This window comes from Trachypithecus francoisi, unplaced genomic scaffold (genome assembly GCF_009764315.1).
Source record: "Trachypithecus francoisi isolate TF-2019V2 unplaced genomic scaffold, Tfra_2.0 Lachesis_group13, whole genome shotgun sequence".
In the NCBI taxonomy this organism is placed as follows: Eukaryota; Metazoa; Chordata; class Mammalia; order Primates; family Cercopithecidae; genus Trachypithecus; species Trachypithecus francoisi.
The window spans coordinates 1,432,525-1,451,710 of record NW_022681458.1 but is presented as its reverse complement, the minus strand read 5'-3'; the positions used below and the strand labels follow the sequence as shown (position 1 = coordinate 1,451,710).

At 60.6% G+C, this 19,186-nt stretch overlaps 2 protein-coding genes and 1 long non-coding RNA gene across 10 annotated transcripts; 2 read left to right on the top strand and 1 right to left on the bottom strand.

Annotated features, from left to right (window-relative positions):
- Positions 1 to 40: 40 nt before the first annotated feature.
- On the top strand, positions 41 to 3,975 carry DUSP28 (dual specificity phosphatase 28). Of its 5 annotated transcripts, XM_033229635.1 has the most exons (4): positions 41 to 1,005; positions 1,259 to 2,536; positions 2,967 to 3,053; positions 3,663 to 3,975. In XM_033229635.1, the coding sequence occupies exons 1-2, from the start codon at positions 613 to 615 to the stop codon at positions 1,394 to 1,396; spliced, it is 531 nt and encodes a 176-aa protein (XP_033085526.1). In that variant the 5' UTR covers positions 41 to 612; the 3' UTR covers positions 1,397 to 2,536; positions 2,967 to 3,053; positions 3,663 to 3,975. The 5 variants fall into 5 exon arrangements, with proteins under 5 accessions (XP_033085526.1, XP_033085527.1, XP_033085525.1 ...); XM_033229636.1 differs by lacking the exon at positions 2,967 to 3,053 and having other exon boundaries at positions 1,259 to 1,462; XM_033229634.1 differs by lacking the exon at positions 2,967 to 3,053.
- On the bottom strand, positions 3,663 to 7,764 carry LOC117094300. Its single transcript, XR_004441483.1, has 2 exons — positions 6,441 to 7,764; positions 3,663 to 5,260 (listed from the first exon to the last, which is right to left on the bottom strand). It is a non-coding gene; the product is annotated as an uncharacterized LOC117094300 (long non-coding RNA).
- A 236-nt stretch (positions 7,765 to 8,000) lies between these two features.
- On the top strand, positions 8,001 to 18,056 carry RNPEPL1 (arginyl aminopeptidase like 1). 4 transcript variants are annotated; one of them, XM_033229627.1, is made up of 11 exons: positions 8,001 to 9,239; positions 11,748 to 11,888; positions 12,427 to 12,578; positions 13,097 to 13,213; positions 13,435 to 13,670; positions 13,838 to 13,951; positions 14,342 to 14,454; positions 14,827 to 14,935; positions 15,877 to 16,107; positions 16,190 to 16,332; positions 16,939 to 18,056. In XM_033229627.1, the coding sequence occupies exons 1-11, from the start codon at positions 8,187 to 8,189 to the stop codon at positions 17,230 to 17,232; spliced, it is 2,703 nt and encodes a 900-aa protein (XP_033085518.1). In that variant the 5' UTR covers positions 8,001 to 8,186; the 3' UTR covers positions 17,233 to 18,056. The 4 variants fall into 4 exon arrangements, with proteins under 4 accessions (XP_033085518.1, XP_033085520.1, XP_033085521.1 ...); XM_033229629.1 differs by having other exon boundaries at positions 15,910 to 16,107; positions 16,939 to 18,048; XM_033229630.1 differs by having other exon boundaries at positions 8,001 to 9,203; positions 16,939 to 17,232.
- Positions 18,057 to 19,186: the final 1,130 nt, after the last annotated feature.

Here is a 19,186-nt window from a genome sequence, read left to right as displayed (position 1 = left end):
AATAAATTACTAAGATAGAGCAAAAGGAATAGTGTGGTCTATGAAGAAGTGATGAAAAGAGAAATTAGTTTTATTTGATGAGTCATGTGTTATAATACACAGAAAAAAAATGCACCAGTTACAAAGCGGGTCACAAAAAGGAATAAACGTAAAGCCGACAACGCAGTCACTAGGGAAAGGGGGAAGACACGGGAACCACGGAGCCCGCCGTCCACAGGCACGGGGCAACCACGGGTCCCTAGCCCAACGACGGGGGCACGCAGTGGGCAGCCCGGGCCGAGCCACGCCTCCGCGCCAGGCACCGCAGTAGAGCGGACAGGGACGCCACTCGGCGCAGGCGCGAGCCCGGTACCGCAGGCCGCCGGGGCAGGAAGGACGGAGCCTGAGGACAGCGAGCAGGGGACTCAGAGCGGTCCAAGGCGCCGGAGCCCTGGCGAGGCCTAAGCCTTCTGCCATGCCCCGGCCCGGTCCACCTCGGAGGCCTCTAGGACCCGGGGGCGCCCGGCGGCCCGCCCGGCTCCCACAAATAGACTCCTGGGTGGGTGCCTGAGCCCCAAAAATAGATCCTCAGGGCGGGCGCCTGAGCCCCAAGCAGACTCTTCGGCAGGCGCCATGGGGCCGGGAGACGCGGGACGCCGCGTGACCGCCTCGCCAGTGCCGCCGCCGTTCGTACGAGTCGCGCCCTCGCTCTTCCTCGGGAGCGCGCGCGCCGCGGGCGCGGAGGAGCAGCTGGCGCGCGCGGGAATCACGCTGTGCGTCAACGTCTCCCGCCAGCAGCCCGGCCCGCGCGCGCCCGGCGTGGCAGAGTTGCGCGTGCCCGTGTTCGACGACCCAGCAGAGGACCTGCTGGCGCACCTGGAGCCCAGGTGCGCCGCCATGGAGGCCGCGGTGCGCGGCGGCGGCGCCTGCCTAGTCTACTGCAAAAACGGCCGCAGCCGCTCGGCCGCCGTCTGCACCGCCTACCTTATGCGGCACCGAGGCCTCAGCCTGGCGCAGGCTTTCCAGGTGGGCGGGCCTTTAAGGGGACCGGTGTTTCGACAGGGCCGTGTCTTCCGGGGACGGGTTTTCCGGTCGTGGCGGGCTTCGGGATTGGGAGAGGCACTTCCGGGAGGGGCGGGTCTCCCTCGTAAGGGCGGACTTAGGGAAGCGGAGAGGCACTTCCGGGTTGGGCGGGGCCCAGTCTTAGAACGGGGCCAGCTTTGGCCCTTTCTGGCCATTAGGGCAACTCGGGGTTATTCAATGCACTTCTTGTTTGCAGATGGTGAAGAGCGCTCGCCCGGTAGCGGAACCCAACCCGGGCTTCTGGTCTCAGCTCCAGAAGTATGAGGAGGCCCTCCAGGCACAGTCCTGCCTGCAGGAAGGGCCCCCAGCTTTAGGGTTGGGCCCTGAGGCTTGAGGCTTGAAGCTTGAATCTTGAAGGCCTACTGCCTGGAGGAAGGATGTTCCTGCACTGATACTGGAGGCTGGTCTTTATCCTCCTTCCTCACTGTCACATCGAGTTTTCCTTTCTGTGTGTGTGTGAAACACAGTGCTTTTAATTTTCTATTTCTGGCTGAGCTGATGAACAAATTATCTTACAGACACAAAAAGAAATACATTTGGTAAAACACTGAAGACAGATTAAGAAAAAGCAAATGGGGTCCTCCATTATTTATACCCCAGAATCTTGAGTGTTTGGGAGTGCCAGCACGGTCTGCCACTCTCAGTGAAGGACATGAGTACAGACTACAGTCATCAGAATCTCAGTCATAGGTGAAATCAGGAAAAGCAACTCTTCTTGCGTTTATTTTTAGTAGTGTCCTAAGAATGGACTGGTTCTTCCTGCGTGACCACAGATGCTTCTGTTTGAGAAAATGCATACCCACGTGGGACATTTAGAGCTAGAGAGCCAAGTTGACGAAGACATTGTTGAAGGGCAACTTGGGGGATTGGGGAAATAGTCTCTTCACCAGCCCCTCTGCAATAGAGCTGGAGTCGTCCTATAGGAGTTCAGACAATTACGGACATCCCTTTCTTTCTTTCTTTTTTTTTGTTTGTTTGAGACGGAGTCTCTGTTGCCCAGGCTGGAGTGCAGTGGCGCAATCCCAGCTCACTGCAACCTCTGCCTCCTGGGTTCAAGCGATTCTCCTGCCTCAGCCTCCCGAGTAGCTGGGACTACAGGTACGTGCCACCACACCCGGCTAATTGTTTGTATTTTTAGTAGAGACGGGGTTTCACCGTTTTAGCCGGGATGGTCTCAATCTCCTGACCTCGTGATCCACCCACCTCGGCCTCCCAGAGTGCTTGGATTACAGGCGTGAGCCACCGTGCCTGGCCTCCTTTTTCTATTACTAGAGAACTCCAGGACATTAAGAATTTCAAAAGTGAATTTTTCTCCCATAGCTTCTATGGTGACAGACTATGGTGTTCCTGTAGTGAAAACAAAGCCAAGTTTTTTTGCTCCTTTCACTAAAGCTGCTTCATCTGGGGAGGAAGCCTGGTAGATTACATATTTCCATCTCTCTCAGGGATAACAGTGTGGCACGCAGATAACAGGGTAAGAAATTGTTCTATATAGTTTTCTGTGGGATGGCCATTCTCAATGTTCTCAAATAAATTGTGGTCATTAAAATCTCAGGGCTTGGATGGAAGAAGGTGTTGCACCATAAATTACACCTACACTTCTTAAATCTCTTAATATTGCAAGTGAGCGTTCCCATTTTATCAGAAAATAGATATTTTACCTGCTCAAGTTCTTCACTGAGATTGAATGTGCTGACCACAGTGTGGACACTATTTAGTTTATAATGCACGTCTTGATCCCAGTTTATAAACTGGGCCTGAATATATGTCACCATTCCCATAGTGAGCAGCAGACGAATGGGGATAAGCTTCTGTTATACAATGATGAATACCAGTGTGTCAAACACAATGCCGTGAGCTGGAATCCTCAGGTACCAAATGTCACCATACTTTTTATTCCATAGCACGGCTCCCACACAGCTCACCATGGACATGACCAGAGCAGCAGGAACCAAAGGGAGACCCACACATTGTCCCTTTCTGATCTCGAGGTGATTTGACAGAATTCTGCAGGAATTTGGTTTCAAATCCAGTGTAAACAGCTATGGCAGTGATCCACTGAGCATTTCTTTTGTTTGTTTGTTTTTTGTTTTCTTGAGACAGTCTCACTCTGTCACCCAGGCTGGAGTGCAGTAGTGCCATCTCGGCTCACTGCAAGCTCCGCCTCCTGGCTTCATGCCATTATCCTGCCTCAACCTCCTGAGCAGCTGGGACTACAGACACCCACCACTACGCACGGCTAATTTTTTTGTATTTTTAGTAGAGACGGAGTTTCACCGTGTTAGCCAGGATCTCCTGACCTACGATCTCCTGACCTCGTGATCTGCCCGCCTCAGCCTCCTAAAGTGCTGGGATTACAGGCGTGAGCCACCGTGCCCGGTCAATCCACTGAGCATTTCTAAGCTGTTTGCCTCTTAACAAGACCTGGTCAGGCCCAACTGGAACAGGGCTTTTACCACTAAGTCCGAAGCTCAGCTATTGAAATGATGATCAGGTGCTTCACAGTCTGTTTTTCCAGATAGGTCTAACAGGGGGTTTTCTGTTTGCATTTCAGCTGTTTCTGGCAAAGCCTGCCATGTCTTACATTTGTCTCTTTCCAGATTAGATGTTGCTATATAAACACATCGACTGAGGCTCACTGGAACACATGAAGACTGTGTCTGCAGGAAGGAGCTCCCCGTTCGAGGCCTTCACAGTGTCACCACATTCACCTCTTTCCACTTAATCATGTGCTGTGAATCCTGTCGTAACAGTCTTGTGTTCCTTAATTATTTTGTCTGCATGTCATTTATAATGTATAACCTCTTTAATGCCTGAAATCATCATCATCATCATCACAGGCAAGAGGGTTGTATATTTCCCGTTGGAGACACATCTGGAATTTGCTGCAATAAAGTAATAAACAAGAAAGCATTGGCAGCTTGGTTAACTGCAGATTCAAAAATTGAGGGAGAAATGACCACACACTGTATTTGACTGTACATACAATTGTTGACTATGGGTTGCAGAAATTTCTCTCGAGCATCGTCACCACTTTTGCTCAGTTATCAGTAGTAATAACAGCAATCAAAACTAAAACTGCTCCAGATGCCTCTCTAGGAAGTATGGTTTTCCATCGTTCCTACTGCTTTCTTCACAAGAGAATCCTCCGCCTCAGTGGCAGGCTGAAGGGCCCGGTCCGCGGTCTTGCCGCCAGTGACCTCCGAGCTCCATGGTCCCGCTGCACCACGGCCGCCCAGTGCACCTGCCTCCACACTGAGTTTTGCTCCATCTTCCTGAAATGCAGCTCAAGAGGGTCTCTGTCCCCTCTTGATGGTGGGGCAGGGGTCTGTGCATCAGACTGCACAGACCCCTGCACCACCTGCACATACAGAATATAACTACATGTATGTGTATATATTAACCAATGACTACATTATCTGTGATTCACATGTATTACACACATTTTCCTTTTCTTTCCCCACTCTTATTTAAGGAGTGTTGATTCTAGGATAGTCTTGAGACCACAGGATGTCCAGGAGAGGTTGTGTCTGAACTAGAGAAGGAATCACGTGCTCCATCCACCACGTGCTGTACCACCACGTGCTCTGTCCTCTCCCTGTGGTCAGCTCAGCTTATTAAACAAGCCTTGGTCAGGAAAATCTAAACCACTTATGGAACTGTGGGCAGAAAGAAACTGAATGCAGGGAGAAGGCTGGGGAGCCAAGGACAGGAGATGGGACATACGGGAGTCACAGGGACCTGCCACCCAGATCCTCACTGCCTGATGTCCTGGCTCTGGAGGATGCCTGGAGGTGCCAGCAGAGCCTCCTGCCCCACCAGCTGCTGAAGCCACAGGGCATCTCCTTCCTCCCACCTCCCGCTCACTGGTCTCATCTTGGCACCGAACATGGGAAGCCCCTACTGTGACAGGCAGGGGAGAAGGAGGCTGTGCTGACGGACGGCCCGGTGAGGAAACTGGGGGGCTTTCAGCATCTGCACCCCTCTTCTACTTTGACCTGTTTCACCAACACTGCACCCCAACCTAAAGTCACATAGCTACTGTCAAGCCCGTGAAGTGCTGCCTCTCCCACCTTGGGAGGGTGGAGCCCCATAAGCCACCACTGGAGGCATCTGAGCATGTTGATTCCTTCTCTAGTTCAGACACAACCTCTCCTGGACATCCTGTGGCCTAAAGACTATCCTAGAATCAACACTCCTTAAGTAAGAGTGGGAAAAGAAAAGGAAAATGTGTGTAATACATGTGAATCACAGATAATGTAGTCATTGGTTAATATATACACATACATGTAGTTATAGTCTGTATGTGAGAATGAGTAAAATACTGTGATTGGCTCTTACCTGTCTTTTCCAATACTCGTTCCATGTTCTACCCTCAGCCAGTGCCTAAGCTGCTTGTGGCCTTCACCTGGTGGTGTGACTCAATCCTTAATTTTTAAGGCCCCAGGCCCTGCGTGGCTGCCCACACAGGTGCTGTGGCCTCTGTTACCTGTACTGCACCACCAGAGAGAAGTAGGAGGCACCACTCTTCCTGGCCCCGAAGCCTCACAAAGCCCCATGCCCACCTGCCAGAGCCAGTCCTGTGTTGTCTCATGCTTCCGTGGCTGGGCCGTGTCTGAGCCACCCTCCCAGTGAGACCCGGTTGCGTTCCTAAGCAAAAGCATCCCACCTGGGGACCGACCAGCTCTGATGCAGCAGAGCCCAAAGCTGGGGGAATGGGAAGCACGATTTTGTGAGCCAGGCGTGGGGGTGGTAGTGAGAAGGGCCTCCTCCCCACACCTTGTGCGCCTGGGCCTCAAGCATAGGCCACACCTTGTCGGTCGCTGCCCCTCTATGCCCAGTGTCACCAGTCAGCACCACCCATCGCTGTGTACCGCGGCCCCCATCATAAGTTGGTGCCCGGGGCAGCCCCCATCTCTGTGGAGGGCTTGCCTGCCGCTGGCCTCTCTAGATAAGCTCCTCATGACTCATGCAACCTTTTCAACAGCCCGGAAGGAAGCAGTCACCAGTCTCCACTAGCAGGTGAGGAACCGTGGCTTGGAGAGGAGGGAGGACCTGGGCCTGCAGTTTCCCCTGCGGCTCAGCCCTGCTCACAGCACCCTGCTGAAAACCTCGGCTACCCTTGCCTCAGGGTAGGGCACACCCTTTACCTGCTGACCTGGCCCTGGTGACAAGAGGACAAGGGCAGCAGGGCCCCGGCCAGGTTGAAGGACATCTATGGGACACATCAGACCTTTTTACCCCACCAGCTCCGTCTGACAACTGGTAGCTCCCTGGTTCTCTGTCTGGGGAGGACGCGGCCCCGTCTGAACACTGCTTTTTCCTGGAAGCTGTGCTGCCCTCCCTAGCCCGCTGGAACCCTCCATGCCCACACCCACCTCCTAGTGGGTGAAGCCAGGGAGCTCTCCCTCAGGCGCATCAGGGGAAGACTGGGGTGCAGATGCCGCGCAGCCACTCCATTGCGCTGATCACCAAAAAGCTGGAATATGAAAATTCCTGTGGAAGAAACCCAGGGCAGACAGTCCCGACGTCCAGGCTCCTCTTCCTGGGTTAGAGAAGTCAGATGTGCCTGCCCCGGCCTGGCTGCGACGCAGCCTCTCGCCGCCAGGGGATGCCAGGCAGGCGGGGGCGGGGCCTCCTCGGGCGGGGCGGGGCCGGCGCGAGAGACGCCCGCAGCGCAATTGCAGACCCCGCCCTCTCGGCTCAGCCGCGCCTCCCGCACCGTGGGGTGCAGTAGGGCAGCTCCTCGCATAAGTGTGCGGAGCACACTTGTGGACCCCCGGGGAGGAGGTGCCACAGCAACTCTAGACTCCTGTGTGCAGAACTGGCCGCGGAGAGGTGCCCAGGGCAAGACCCCAACCTCTGCTCCCTGAGTCCAATGCGGAGCCTAGGGTGGCAAGCCCCCAAGCTCCCTGTGGTGACTTGCCCCCCGGGCGGCCAGGCCCAGCTAGTGTGGCACCGCGTGTGCAGAACTGAGGTTCTTCCAGCCAGGTACATGGCCCGGTGGGCTCTGGAGAGCCTGTAGAACTGGGGGTGCCCTCGAAAACAGTATGCCCTTGGCACTGCAGGGCCCCACCGGGCAGGGCGCTGGGGGCAGTGAGGAGGGTCCCATCCCAGTGATCTTCCCTGTCAGCCTTGGATGCAAGGCTGATCCACACCTCTGAGTGACTGTGTAAGCCTAGGGGCTCCTGGTGAGTTTGGGATGGATGCCCCAAGATCGTGGCCGTGGGCACGTGGGGACCTGAGGTCCTATGGGAAAAGTGAAATGATGCCTCAGTGCTCTGTCCCGCAAGCGTGAACACACACTCTCCCTCTCAGTCTTCCTTCCCGCCCCACAGAAGGAGGGTAGACACGGAGGGTTACACATCGGGGAGGCTGAGTCCAGACACAGGAAACGCTACTCAGGGCTGACGCTGAGTCAAGTGCGGTACCTGAGTCCAGCCAGCCCTGCACTGCCACACCTCAGTGGAGCAGAGGAGAGCGGTGTCCTGGGTTCCTGGATAGTCCCCCAGCCCCAGAAGCCCCTTGTCCCTAGGAATTTGAATTCTTACTTGATGACAACAGCGACATCATGATGGCTCCTGTTATTCCACAGCCTCAAAATTCACCCGCTGTGAGCTCACTAGGCAGCTTCTGCCAGGCAAGTAGCCCTTCCTCCCTCGGGGCTCAGGCTCCTGGACAGGCTCAGCCTTGGACAGCCTTCGCCAGGTCCGCAGAGAATAGCGTTGGGAAGGGTGGACCTGGCGGATGGGGTGGGGACAGGCAGGCCAAGCCCTCGTTCGTACACCAGCACAGGGCTTCTAATGAGAGGTCCCCAGCGCTGCCCAGAGGAACTTCTGCGATTGTGGAAATGATTCCTGCCTGCTTTGTCCATGAGCCACTCCTCCCAGCAAGACACACACACTCACTCACTCCACCTGCCACCAAGGAACTGAACTTCTAACTATTTAATTCGCATCTAAATGGCCACACGTGGTTGGTGGGTGCTGTAGTTGACAGCGCGGCGTGAAGGCTCCGGAGCTCCTCGCACCGCAGGACCCACAGCACAGACCACACCGGTAGACTTGGGGGAGTGGCAGGGGTGCCAGGAGAATCCTGCCTTGCCCGTAGCCCCGAATAGAAGGATGACATTGAGTTCGCGACGCTGCGCTCCTCCGGAGCACAAACCACACCTGGAAGCAGCCTGCCCCGGTGGCCCCAAGGTTCCCAGGTCCCTTCAGCGGCTGCCCCCGGGGCCTGGCCGGCAGTGTCTGGGAGGGAGCAGCGATCCCGCCTCTTGGGATCACCCGGGCGCCGCCTGGGGAGGGAGCGAGGGGCTGCGGGTGCTGCTCAGCCGCTCCGCGCGCCTCGGCTCCCAACACAGCGCCCCGGCCCCGCGCCGCGCTCGATTTCCCGGCTCCCCGCGCCCCTGGCTCCCGGCCCTCCCCGCCCGGCGCCCCGGTCCCGCGCCCCGGCCCCGCGCACAGCGCCCCCGGCGGCGGCCGAGCGGAGCCCGAGCGGGGCGGCGCACGGCGCGGGGCCGGGCCGGGCGGCTCCCGGCGCGACTTCCTGTTGTGCCCGCGCCCCGCCGCCGCCGCCCGGCGCCCCTAGCCCGCTGTCCGCGGCCTGGCGCGGCCGCCGCCCATGGATTTCACCTAGTGCCGGCGGCCATGGCCGCGCAGTGCTGCTGCCGCCAGGCGCCCGGCGCCGAGACCGCGCCCGTCCGCCCGCCGCCCGAGCCGCCGCCCGCCCTGGACGTGGCCTCGGCCTCCAGCGCGCAGCTCTTCCGCCTCCGCCACCTGCAGCTGGGCCTGGAGCTGCGGCCCGAAGCGCGCGAGCTGGCCGGCTGCCTGGTGCTCGAGCTGTGCGCGCTGCGGCCCGCGCCCCGCGCGCTCGTGCTTGACGCGCACCCGGCCCTGCGCCTGCATTCGGCCGCCTTCCGTCGCGCCCCCGCCGCCGCCGCCGAGACGCCCTGCGCCTTCGCCTTCTCCGCCCCCGGGCCGGGTCCCGCGCTGCCGCCCCCGCTGCCCGCCTTCCCCGAGGCGCCCGGCGCCGAGCCCGCCTGCTGCCCGCTGGCCTTCAGGGTGGACCCGTTCACCGACTACGGCTCCTCGCTCACCGTCACGCTGCCGCCCGAGCTGCAGGAGCACCAGCCCTTCCAGGTTATCCTGCGCTACACCTCGACCGACGCCCCCGCCGTGAGTCCGGGGCGGGCGCCGGGGCTGCGGGCCGGTCCGCAGGGCGCTGCTAGCGGCCTCTCGCCGCACGGCCAGACTGAGGGACGCGAATCTGTGCCCTACAGGTGCCCCCCTCCTCTCACCCCGGTGATTCCCAGCTGTTGCCTGTGAGCCCATAGGACCCTTGCATAGAGGCCGGAGTCCTGCGGGGACACGGGACAGCACGTCACTCAGGGAAGCCTCCCGTTCAGGTGTTCAGTCTCTGCCTGGGGACATGAGCAGCTTCTGTCACCCACCAAGGTGTACATCTGCAGGATCCTGGCACCGAGGGTAGGGCTGGAGTGTCAGCTGCGGAAGGGCCTCCACGTGACCAGGGCCTGCAGATGTGTCCAAGCCAGAGGCAGAGGAAAGGGCCATGGGAGGGGGGTGGTTGTGATGCTCAGTTTGGGGCTCCCTTGGCCAGCACTGGTGGAGTGTTGAGACCAGTGGGCCCTGCGACCCCAACATAGACACACATAGGCTCTGCAGGGCTTTCACACTGGGTACCCACCACTCTAGAGGCTCTGCAAGAAAGACCAGGTGGCTCAGGCTGGCGCTGTGGCTGCAGCACCCCCTCCACCTCCACCAGTGGGGTGTGTACAGGATGGAGCAGGGCCTTTCCTGCCTACAGCATGGGGGTTCATACTGCATCCCCAGGTGGTATGGATGGCACACATGTGACACCCAACATATGCAACACGCACACAGCTGTGGAGGTGCAGGGAAGTCCAGCTGTCACTGATCACGGCACATAAATAGACAGGGTGGTGGAGAGGTGGTAGAGAGGCGTCAAGCCACAAAGAGCCAAGGTGACTCTGGGCAGGAAGAACCCAGACCAGTGCACCCCTGTGGGCTTCCTCTACATTTCCCAGGAGCCCTAAGCAGGACCTGCCACCTCACCTTCCTCCCAGAACCCCTGTGGGTGTGCAGGCCACTGGCCAGCCAGCCCCACCCCTGCTGTGGTATTCCAGGGCTCTGACAGGTGGCAAGTGTGCCTCTCAGTATGACAGGTGAGAACTGAGGAATGGGCTTCTCCTTGGCCTTGAGGAGACTCTTGCAGGGAGGTTCCTTCATACCAATTCCCAGGTCCCAGCACCCCCAAGGGGGAGGCTGCATTTGTGAATGGCTCCCCAGGTGGGTCCTGAACACCCTGGCAGCCCGGGGCTTAGCAGGAACGAAAGACGCCTGTGCCACCTTGCTGCCTGGCAGGGCCAGGGCACCAACAGGAAGTTTGGAAGAGATCTGAGTGCTGGCAGGGGTCTGGCCGGGTCTGGGGGGGGAGGCAGCCCTCCTGGTCTGGGATCCTCCGGGCCATCAGTGGCCATCAGCTGTGGATTCCACTTGTCCACTCTCAGAAGGTGTTGGGGGCATCTCCCACTCATGGTCTTGGGAGGGCCCACGCATGAGGAGCAATTCAGTTTGCCTTGACAGTCTCATTCCGGCAGAGGGGAGGGTGGGGACGGCGTGCAGGGCTGACTCGGGACGGAGGTAATGTGGCTGTGGTTGGGAGAGGGTCCCCCTCCCAGACTCTGAGCTGCCCTCATTTGAGAGGTCAGAATTCCTGGAGGGAAGATGAGATGGGTGCAGCAGGATAGTGGCAGGAGGGCCCAGGGGTGCGGGCGTCTCAGTGGGGCTGGGGCCTGGCCTCAGCATCTAGGGGTAAGGAAAGCCTCAACAGCTATGGTGCAGATGAGAGGTTTGCCAGGGGGTGACCTTAGGTGGGCAGCAGCTGCTGTGAGCACACCCATTCCACGGCACTCGCCGCAGCCCCCAGCCTCCAGGCAGTGGCCCCGGCCATCCTTCCCTTAGCCACTCCTGTCCCCTGCCGGCAGCGGCCTCTGGCCTGGCCTCCACTCCCTGCTTGCCATTCCCTGGCCTGGAGCCTGTCTCCTGCGGGGTCCCTCCAGGCGAGGCTGCCTGGGCTCAGGGCAGCTCTGGGCTCGGGTGTGCTGCGGGGTCCCTCCAGGTGAGGCTGCCTGGGCTCAGGGCAGCTCTGGGCTCGGGTGTGCTGCCTGCCAGTGTGTAGCCATCAGGAGGCTCTGGCTGCCCAGGTTCCACATCCCAGGCTCCCTTTCCTGGCCATGACCAGACGAGCTGCTGGGAATTTGGACTGAATGTATTCCGACTTTGCCTTCGTTTCCCTAAGGAAGCTAAGATAATGCAATGATGGGCTATTCCCTTTCTTCGCCCTGGTGTTAGCTGGGAGATTCCCCTGTCAGCTCCCTGACACAGGGCCTCCTGCCTGGGTTGGGGTCTGGCCCTGATGACACAGTGCAGGCCACACCCTGGGTCACCTGCCCGGGATGTCCCCCTACCTCTGCAGGCAAGTGAAGGCTAGGGGGTGGCTATTGGCGTCCGATGAACTCAGCAAGATAATCCAGCCATCGTCCCCTCCCAGAGCCTCCTGCCTTCTCTCAGGCTGCTGCCCAGTGGCTAGGGCCCAGCACCCCAGCTGGGTGGCCGTCTGCTGATGTGCCATCCTACCCGCAGATCTGGTGGCTGGACCCAGAGCTGACCTATGGCTGCGCCAAGCCCTTCGTCTTCACCCAGGGCCACTCCGTGTGCAACCGCTCCTTCTTCCCGTGCTTTGACACGCCTGCCGTGAAGTGCACCTACTCTGCCGTCGTCAAGGTCAGGGGCTGCCAGCTGCTATCACCTTGCTCCCAGGACAGCCCAGCGGCCTAGCCACACCGCCTCCCCCTTGCTCCTACCTGCCTGGACTGTGGCCCCAGCTGCCAGCATGCCACAGTGCTAGCAGGAGCCCACCCTCCCTACTCTATGGGAGGAGCTGCTTTGCAGGGAATGGGGGAAGCTGGGCTGCCTCCAACAGGCCTGAAGGGTTCAGGGTCCTGGACCCAGGGTGAGGGATTGTAGGGGCCCCAGACAAGGAATCTCCAGACAGAGCTGCTGATCTCTGGTGGGGTCTGTGGGTCACCGGGCCCGAGCTTGGCAGCACCGTCTGCACTGGGATGAGGTTTGCAGGCTGGGAGCTCGGGGTTCCGAGTGGAGGGTGGCAGGTCTTTGGAGAAAAGTTCTTTGACAGAAACGTTCCCTGATGGGGATGTAGGGTTTCCTGCTACAAATGTGGGGCAGCCTGACAGGCTCCCTGGCCTGGGCTGTGGGTGTGTTGACAGTGGGGCCACCTGGTCTCAGTCTGGCCTCCTTACAGGCGCCATCGGGGGTGCAGGTGCTGATGAGTGCCACCCAGAGTGCGTACATGGAGGAAGAAGGCGTCTTCCACTTCCACATGGAACATCCTGTGCCCGCCTACCTCGTGGCCCTGGTGGCCGGAGACCTCAAGCCAGCAGACATCGGGCCCAGGTAGGGAGGGCCTTCCGGGCTGCCCAGGCCTCAGGGAGAGCCCCACTGGGGGTCTGTGACCTGTGTCCACAGCTGCCCTGCTGAGGACCCCCACTGGCCTCTGGGTACTCTGGGCCAGCCCTGCCCCTGCCTTGATGCCACTGCCAGGGCCCTGTCTGCCAGGCCCTCCTACCCATGTGCCCTCAGACCCAGCAGCCTGGCCCACCCAGTGCCTGCCTTGCAAACTGGTCCTTCCTGCCAAGGCCCCCGCACAGCCTGGCACCCTCACACCTTCGTTGGTGCCTTCAACCCAGAGATAAAACAAGCTAAGTGACCCCTAGAATGCAGCTCTGCCCCTGCTGTGGGAAGGGCCAGGGTAGCTGCCCATCCAGTGAGGCAGGGCGGGCTGCGGGCTAGGGTGGTCAGCCAGGCTGGATGAGGTGTGGGTGTTACTGGAGCCCCAGGGCAGTGGGAGAGCCTTTTGGGGTGAGCAGGGCTGGGGCTGCTCGGCCTCAGCTCACCCTCTCTGCATGCAACAGGAGCCGCGTGTGGGCCGAGCCGTGCCTCCTGCCCACGGCCACCAGCAAGTTGTCGGGCGCAGTGGAGCAGTGGCTGAGTGCAGCTGAGCGGCTGTATGGGCCGTACATGTGGGGCAGGTAAGCCCCGGGGACCTGTAGACCTGGTTGACTGGAAGGAGGAGTCAGAGGGGGAGCCCCTCGTCTGACCCCTGGGGTGTCCTGTCCCCGTCTCCTGGGGAGGAAGCGGAGCTCACTGCAGGGGCGAGGCTGATCCCTGCTGGGTGGAAGGTGGGGTGTGGGTGTGCGGGGTGGGAGTCTGAGCCCTGAGGTCTGCCACCCTCACCGCCCTCCCGGTGCAGGTACGACATTGTCTTCCTGCCCCCCTCCTTCCCCATCGTGGCCATGGAGAACCCCTGCCTCACCTTCATCATCTCCTCCATCCTGGAGAGCGATGAGTTCCTGGTCATCGATGTCATCCATGAGGTGGCCCACAGCTGGTTCGGCAATGCTGTCACCAACGCCACATGGGAAGAGATGTGGCTGAGCGAGGGCCTGGCCACCTATGCCCAGCGCCGCATCACCACCGAGACCTACGGTGCGGCCGGGGCCGGGGAGGGCAGCCACTGGGGGCCCTGGGCACTGAGCCAGGGGCAGAAAGCCCAGCCTGGCTCCCCTGCCATGCTGCAGGTGCCCACAACCCCCTGCTTCCCCCGACTCCCCCTACACCCACTCACCTCTCCCCTGTCTCTGGACCCCATCCAGGTGCTGCCTTCACCTGCCTGGAGACTGCCTTCCGCCTGGATGCCCTGCACCGGCAGATGAAGCTTCTGGGAGAGGACAGCCCGGTCAGCAAACTGCAGGTCAAGCTGGAGCCAGGTACCTGCTCCTCAGGACCCACTCCTGGAACCGGCGATGTCACCCCTCAAGGCCTCCTTGCCTGCCCTTCGTGTGTTCTGGCTGTGGCTTCTCTGTCCCCCACTGTGCCGGGACCCCTGCCAAGGCCAAGCTGAGAGTCCCTGGCCTGGGCAAGGCCTCCCCAGGCTCCCACAGCCACTGCCACCTCCCTGGCTCTGAGCACCGGTCACAGTGGCGTGTGAGTCCTCAGTCTTCCCCGAGGCATGCCCAGGGCATCAGTACACATCTGGACGTGTAAGGGACTGTGGCCCTTGGCCCTTCCTACTCCTCAGAGCCTGACCACCCCCCCTCCCTGTCCCATGGGACACTGGTGGTCTCGGACGCCAGCCCAGGTGGGTGTTCACCTTGCAGGAGTGAATCCCAGCCACCTGATGAACCTGTTCACCTACGAGAAGGGCTACTGCTTCGTGTACTACCTGTCCCAGCTCTGCGGAGACCCACAGCGCTTTGATGACTTTCTCCGAGTGAGCAGCCCCGTGCCCCGGACGGCCCTGCTGCCACCTGCCCCCAGCCCCTCCCCAGCTCACAGGGTTGCCCGCTCTTCTGGCAGTTGGCGTGGAATTGGCAGGGGCCTGTGAGCCTGGCTGGGACCTAGTCTGCCTTTCTTTGCGGGGAGTCCCTGGGTTGCCACCTTCCCTTCTTCCACCCTCCATTTGGTCACTTGGCAGGGCCTGTGTGCCAAATGCTGGCTCTGCAATGCCTACTAACTGCCTCTGCGTCTGCCCCGTGTCCAGCACGTACCTCGGCGTATGCCCTGCAGTGCCCTGTAGGCCTCTCATGGGGCTGCTTGTGCCCCGCCCTTCCAGGCCTGCTGAGGCCCCACCTCTGCCACACAGGCCTACGTAGAGAAGTACAAGTTCACCAGTGTGGTGGCCCAGGACCTGCTGGACTCCTTCCTGAGCTTCTTCCCGGAGCTGAAGGAGCAGAGCGTGGACTGCCGGGCAGGTGAGGCTGACCCCACTGCTGCAGTCAGGGAGCTGTGGGTGTGATGACAGGCGGGGCCTCTGCTGCCTGAGAGGCCACTCCACCTGGAGGAAAGCCCCGTCAGTTCACTGTCTGTCCTTCAGCCGACCCTTGCTGGACCATATGGGCCCCAGGCCGGTATGCTATGAGAACAGGGCTGGGGTTGGGGACCTGCCTGGGGGCGGTGGCACAAGGCTAAGTGGGCCGAGTTAGGCACTCCCAGGAAGTGGGCCATGGAAACCAGGTGTGCAAAGGGCCTGGTGCAGGAAGGGCGGGTGATGGGGGTGTCCTGGAGCTGGAAAACAGCAGCCAGCCCTGCTTATGCATCACTTCTAAGGGTGTCCCTGAGGGTCTGAGGGTTTTGGGGCCCAGGAAGGCACTACAGGGTTCAGACATTGAGGGAGAGGCCAGAATTGCTAGAGGGTGGTGAGGTGCCACTGGGAGGACTGTGCATGGTGACACCAAGTTTTGGAAGGTACAGCAAGTGCACCAAGAGCTTTTTGTGGGTAGGGGATGGGCACTGCCCTTTTAGAGCAGGAACATCATCTTAAGAGCCTGTTGCCCCCATCCCGCCCCTGCTGGCTCATGGCGCAGGTGGCCTCTGCCAGCACTGAGGTTGGGTTTAGACTACTTCATTGTCTTCCACCCAGGAGAGGCGTGGAGCGGGTGTCTTCCACCCAGGAGAGGCGTGGTTGGGTCACCAACCCAAGCCTCTGCCTCCCTGTACCCCTTCACAGAAGCTCCTTCAGTGGCTTCAAGTAGCAGTGCTGGCTGGAGCTGACCCTGCCTTCCTGAACGGCCCATGTCCCTGGAACAGGCCACCTGCCTGGGACACACTCAGGGTCTGGGGTCTCCTGGGCAGATGGCTCAGGCAGCCCCTCCCCAGCCCGGGCAGGGACCCCAGGGTCACTTCTCCCCTCCAGGGCTGGAATTCGAGCGCTGGCTCAATGCCACAGGCCCGCCGCTGGCTGAGCCGGACCTGTCTCAGGGATCCAGCCTGACCCGACCCGTGGAGGCCCTTTTCCAGCTGTGGACTGCAGAACCCCTGGACCAGGCAGCTGCCTCAGCCAGTGCCATTGACATCTCCAAGTGGAGGACCTTCCAGACAGCACTCTTCCTGGACCGGCTCCTGGACGGGTCCCCGCTGCCACAGGGTGGGTCCTTGCAGCTGATGGGGGTGGCCCAGGGGCTGGGGTGCAACAGCAGCTCAGCCCTGACCTGCCCCCTGCCCTGCAGAGGTGGTGATGAGCCTGTCCAAGTGCTACTCCTCCCTGCTGGACTCGATGAACGCTGAGATCCGCATCCGCTGGCTGCAGATCGTGGTCCGCAACGACTACTATCCTGATCTCCACAGGGTGCGGCGCTTTCTGGAGAGCCAGGTGCAGTCACCGGCCCGGGGGACCAGCCTGGAACGGCCTAGCCATGCGGAGTGGAAGTCCCACCCGACTCCCTAGTCTGAGCTGTTGGGGCAGGCCAGGCACATTCTGGAGAATGGGGTGGGGAAGACGTAGGGGTCTGTTGGGAGTGGGGGCATGCACCGGGTGCAGGTGCCAGAGGGCAGCCTGGACTCCACCAGTTCTTGGAGAAGCTGTGGGAGGGACCAACTGGGAGCAGGAGTCTGGGGTCCAGGCCACCTCAGCCTGCTGGGCCCTGGGCCTTCAGCGTCCAGGTCTGGGCAGAGGGGACGTCCAACCTCCTCAGAGAGAACCCAGAGCCCTCAGGCCCGTGGGCCCTGGCTCCCTGTTCCCTGTATGTGCTCCCTCCGGCCCAGGCTCCCTGGAGATGGGGACTCCATGGTGGCCTGGAATGGTAGGGTGGAGGTTGGAGGCTAACGGCAGGGCTCCTGGACACCAGATTCCAGGCCACAGCCCTGATGATGAAACTGGGGACCCAGGGGTGGGAGAGCCGCCTGGCTGGTCTGGCAGGGTGGGCTGGCTCGAGGGGCCTGGGGAGCCCACCAGTGTGACTGAGTGACCCTCCCGCAGATGTCACGCATGTACACCATCCCGCTGTACGAGGACCTCTGCACCGGTGCCCTCAAGTCCTTCGCGTTGGAGGTCTTCTACCAGACGCAGGGCCGGCTGCACCCCAACCTGCGCAGAGCCATCCAGCAGATCCTGTCCCAGGGCCTGGGCTCTAGCACAGAGCCTGCCTCAGAGCCCAGCACGGAGCTGGGCAGGGCTGAAGCAGACACAGACTCGGACGCACAGGCCCTGCTGCTTGGGGATGAGGCCCCCAGCAGTGCCATCTCTCTCAGGGACGTCAATGTGTCTGCCTAGCCCTGTTGGTGGGCTGACCCTCGACCTCCCAGACACCACAATTGTGCCTTCTGTGGGCCAGGCCTGCCATGACTGCGCCTATGGCTCTGGCCATGAGCTCTGCCCAGGCCCACAAGCCCCTCCCCTGGGCTCTCCCAGGCAGGGAGAATGGGGAGAGGGACCTCCTTGTGTCCGGCAGAGACCTGTGGACCTGGCCTCCCCACTCCCAGCTCTCTTGCACTGCAGGCCCTGGGGCCAGCCCGCACACGCCATGCCTCCTGTCTCAACACTGACAGCTGTGCCTAGCCCCAGATGCCAGCACCTGCCAGGTGCTGCCCCTGGGGCAAGGGCCCCAGCAGCCCTACGGTGACCGCCACACTGTGCCTTACATCTGCCAGGGGCCCGGGCTGTGCTGTCCCTGCAGCACGCCTCCTTGCAGGGATCTGAGCCACCCTCCCCGCACAGCCCTGCACCCCGCCCCTGGGGTTGGCAGCCTCAGTTGGCCCCTGGCAGAGGAACAAGGACACAGACATTCCCTCAGTGTGGGGGCAGGGGACACAGGGAGAGAACAGTTGTACCTGGGGAGGGCCCCCTGGCCCCAGGCAACCCTAGCCCCTCAGAACAGGGAGTCCCAGGACCCAGGGGGAGTCTGTCTCTTGTGGCTTCCTGGGGTGGGAGGCACATGGGCACAGCAATACCCTAGGGAAAGTGGGAGGTGGTGCTGGTGCTCTCTCTAGGCCCACCATGCTGGGAGAGGCGGACGGGGCCTGGGGCTCCAGCCTGCCCCTGCTGCAATGGGGTATCATGGTGATGGTCCCATTAAAACTTCCACTCTGCAAACCTGATCTCCCTCCCTCTTTCTCTCGACTCTTGTCCTCTGCATATTCCCAGCTGTGTAGGGTGGGCTGGCCTGCCAGGACTTGGAACCTGCAGCTGGTCAGGAGCTGGGCGTGGCCCCCTCCTCTGATACACAAGCCTAAGAGCAGGCTCCCCGAATCCTACCCAGCCCCTTGGCTGGACCTCCTGGGCCTGAGTAGCCTCTGGATGTCACAGGGAGGCCATGTGTCACCTTCACTCTGGGCCTTCACCTTTGTGGATTAAGCCAAATCCCAGCCTCAAGTGGTGATCCTGTCCCAAGATGGGTACAAGGTGACAGGCATGTTTGGTTTTGGAGAACTGAGAGTTCCATTTTCCCAGGCAATAGGTGTTGCTGCTTTTCAGAGTCCCCAAGGATGTGGTGCCACCATCTCAGTGCCACACACACCTGGCCAACATGCCATGGCCCAGAAGCAGCACGTCTCCTCTCAACCCACCGGCCAGGCCCAGTCACAGCTCCACTCCACACATGGTAGCCAAGAAGTGGGGAGGGCAGGAGGTGCTGGGCAAATAACCCTGACACCATCACCATCCAGTCCCCAGCCACCAAATGTCCCACTCACCCTCTTCCCTGTTCTGGATGCCCCGCCCCTTCCCAGGGCAGACGAGTTCCCCTCCAGTGGTGGTGGCAACTCCAGTCTAGGGTCTGGGGCCGTCTCTGCATGTGTTGCTTCACGTACCTTCTTCACATCAGGGCTAGGGGACGCGCCACCCCATCCAAAGACCTAGGAACTAGAAGAACCTCACGGCCCTCACACCCAGGGATAGGACGACTGCAGCAACGCCTGTGAAAGTGGGTGTGGCGGGCACCTGGCAGTCCCTGCTCCATGGCAGGCACAGCCAGGGCCCCTGTCTGGGAGTGGACACCCCACTCCCCCAGGTCGTGTTCTCTGTGGCCTGGGGTTCCAGCCTCGGGAGGACCCCTTTCCCGTTTCCTTCTTGGCCATGCTTGATGGTGTCCTCAAAGGAGCCCTCCTCAGCGGCAGAACTGCTTTCTCAGCCTCTTCCCCGCCAAGGTTGTTTTCAAGTCCCAGTGGTCACAAACTTTCATCCGGGGCTCTTTTGCAATTCAACTCGAAATGACACTGTGGTCTGCAGG

Excerpts from the sequence above, each read along its gene's own strand:
- DUSP28 (XM_033229636.1), top strand. The coding sequence starts at position 613 with ATGGGGCCGGGAGACGCGGGACGCCGCGTGACCGCCTCGCCAGTGCCG. Across the intron at positions 1,006-1,258 it reads GCCTGGCGCAGGCTTTCCAG|ATGGTGAAGAGCGCTCGCCC; the intron begins GTGGGCGGGCCT and ends TCTTGTTTGCAG.
- RNPEPL1 (XM_033229627.1), top strand. The coding sequence starts at position 8,187 with ATGACATTGAGTTCGCGACGCTGCGCTCCTCCGGAGCACAAACCACAC. Across the intron at positions 11,889-12,426 it reads CCTACTCTGCCGTCGTCAAG|GCGCCATCGGGGGTGCAGGT; the intron begins GTCAGGGGCTGC and ends GCCTCCTTACAG. Across the intron at positions 14,936-15,876 it reads GAGCGTGGACTGCCGGGCAG|GGCTGGAATTCGAGCGCTGG; the intron begins GTGAGGCTGACC and ends TCTCCCCTCCAG.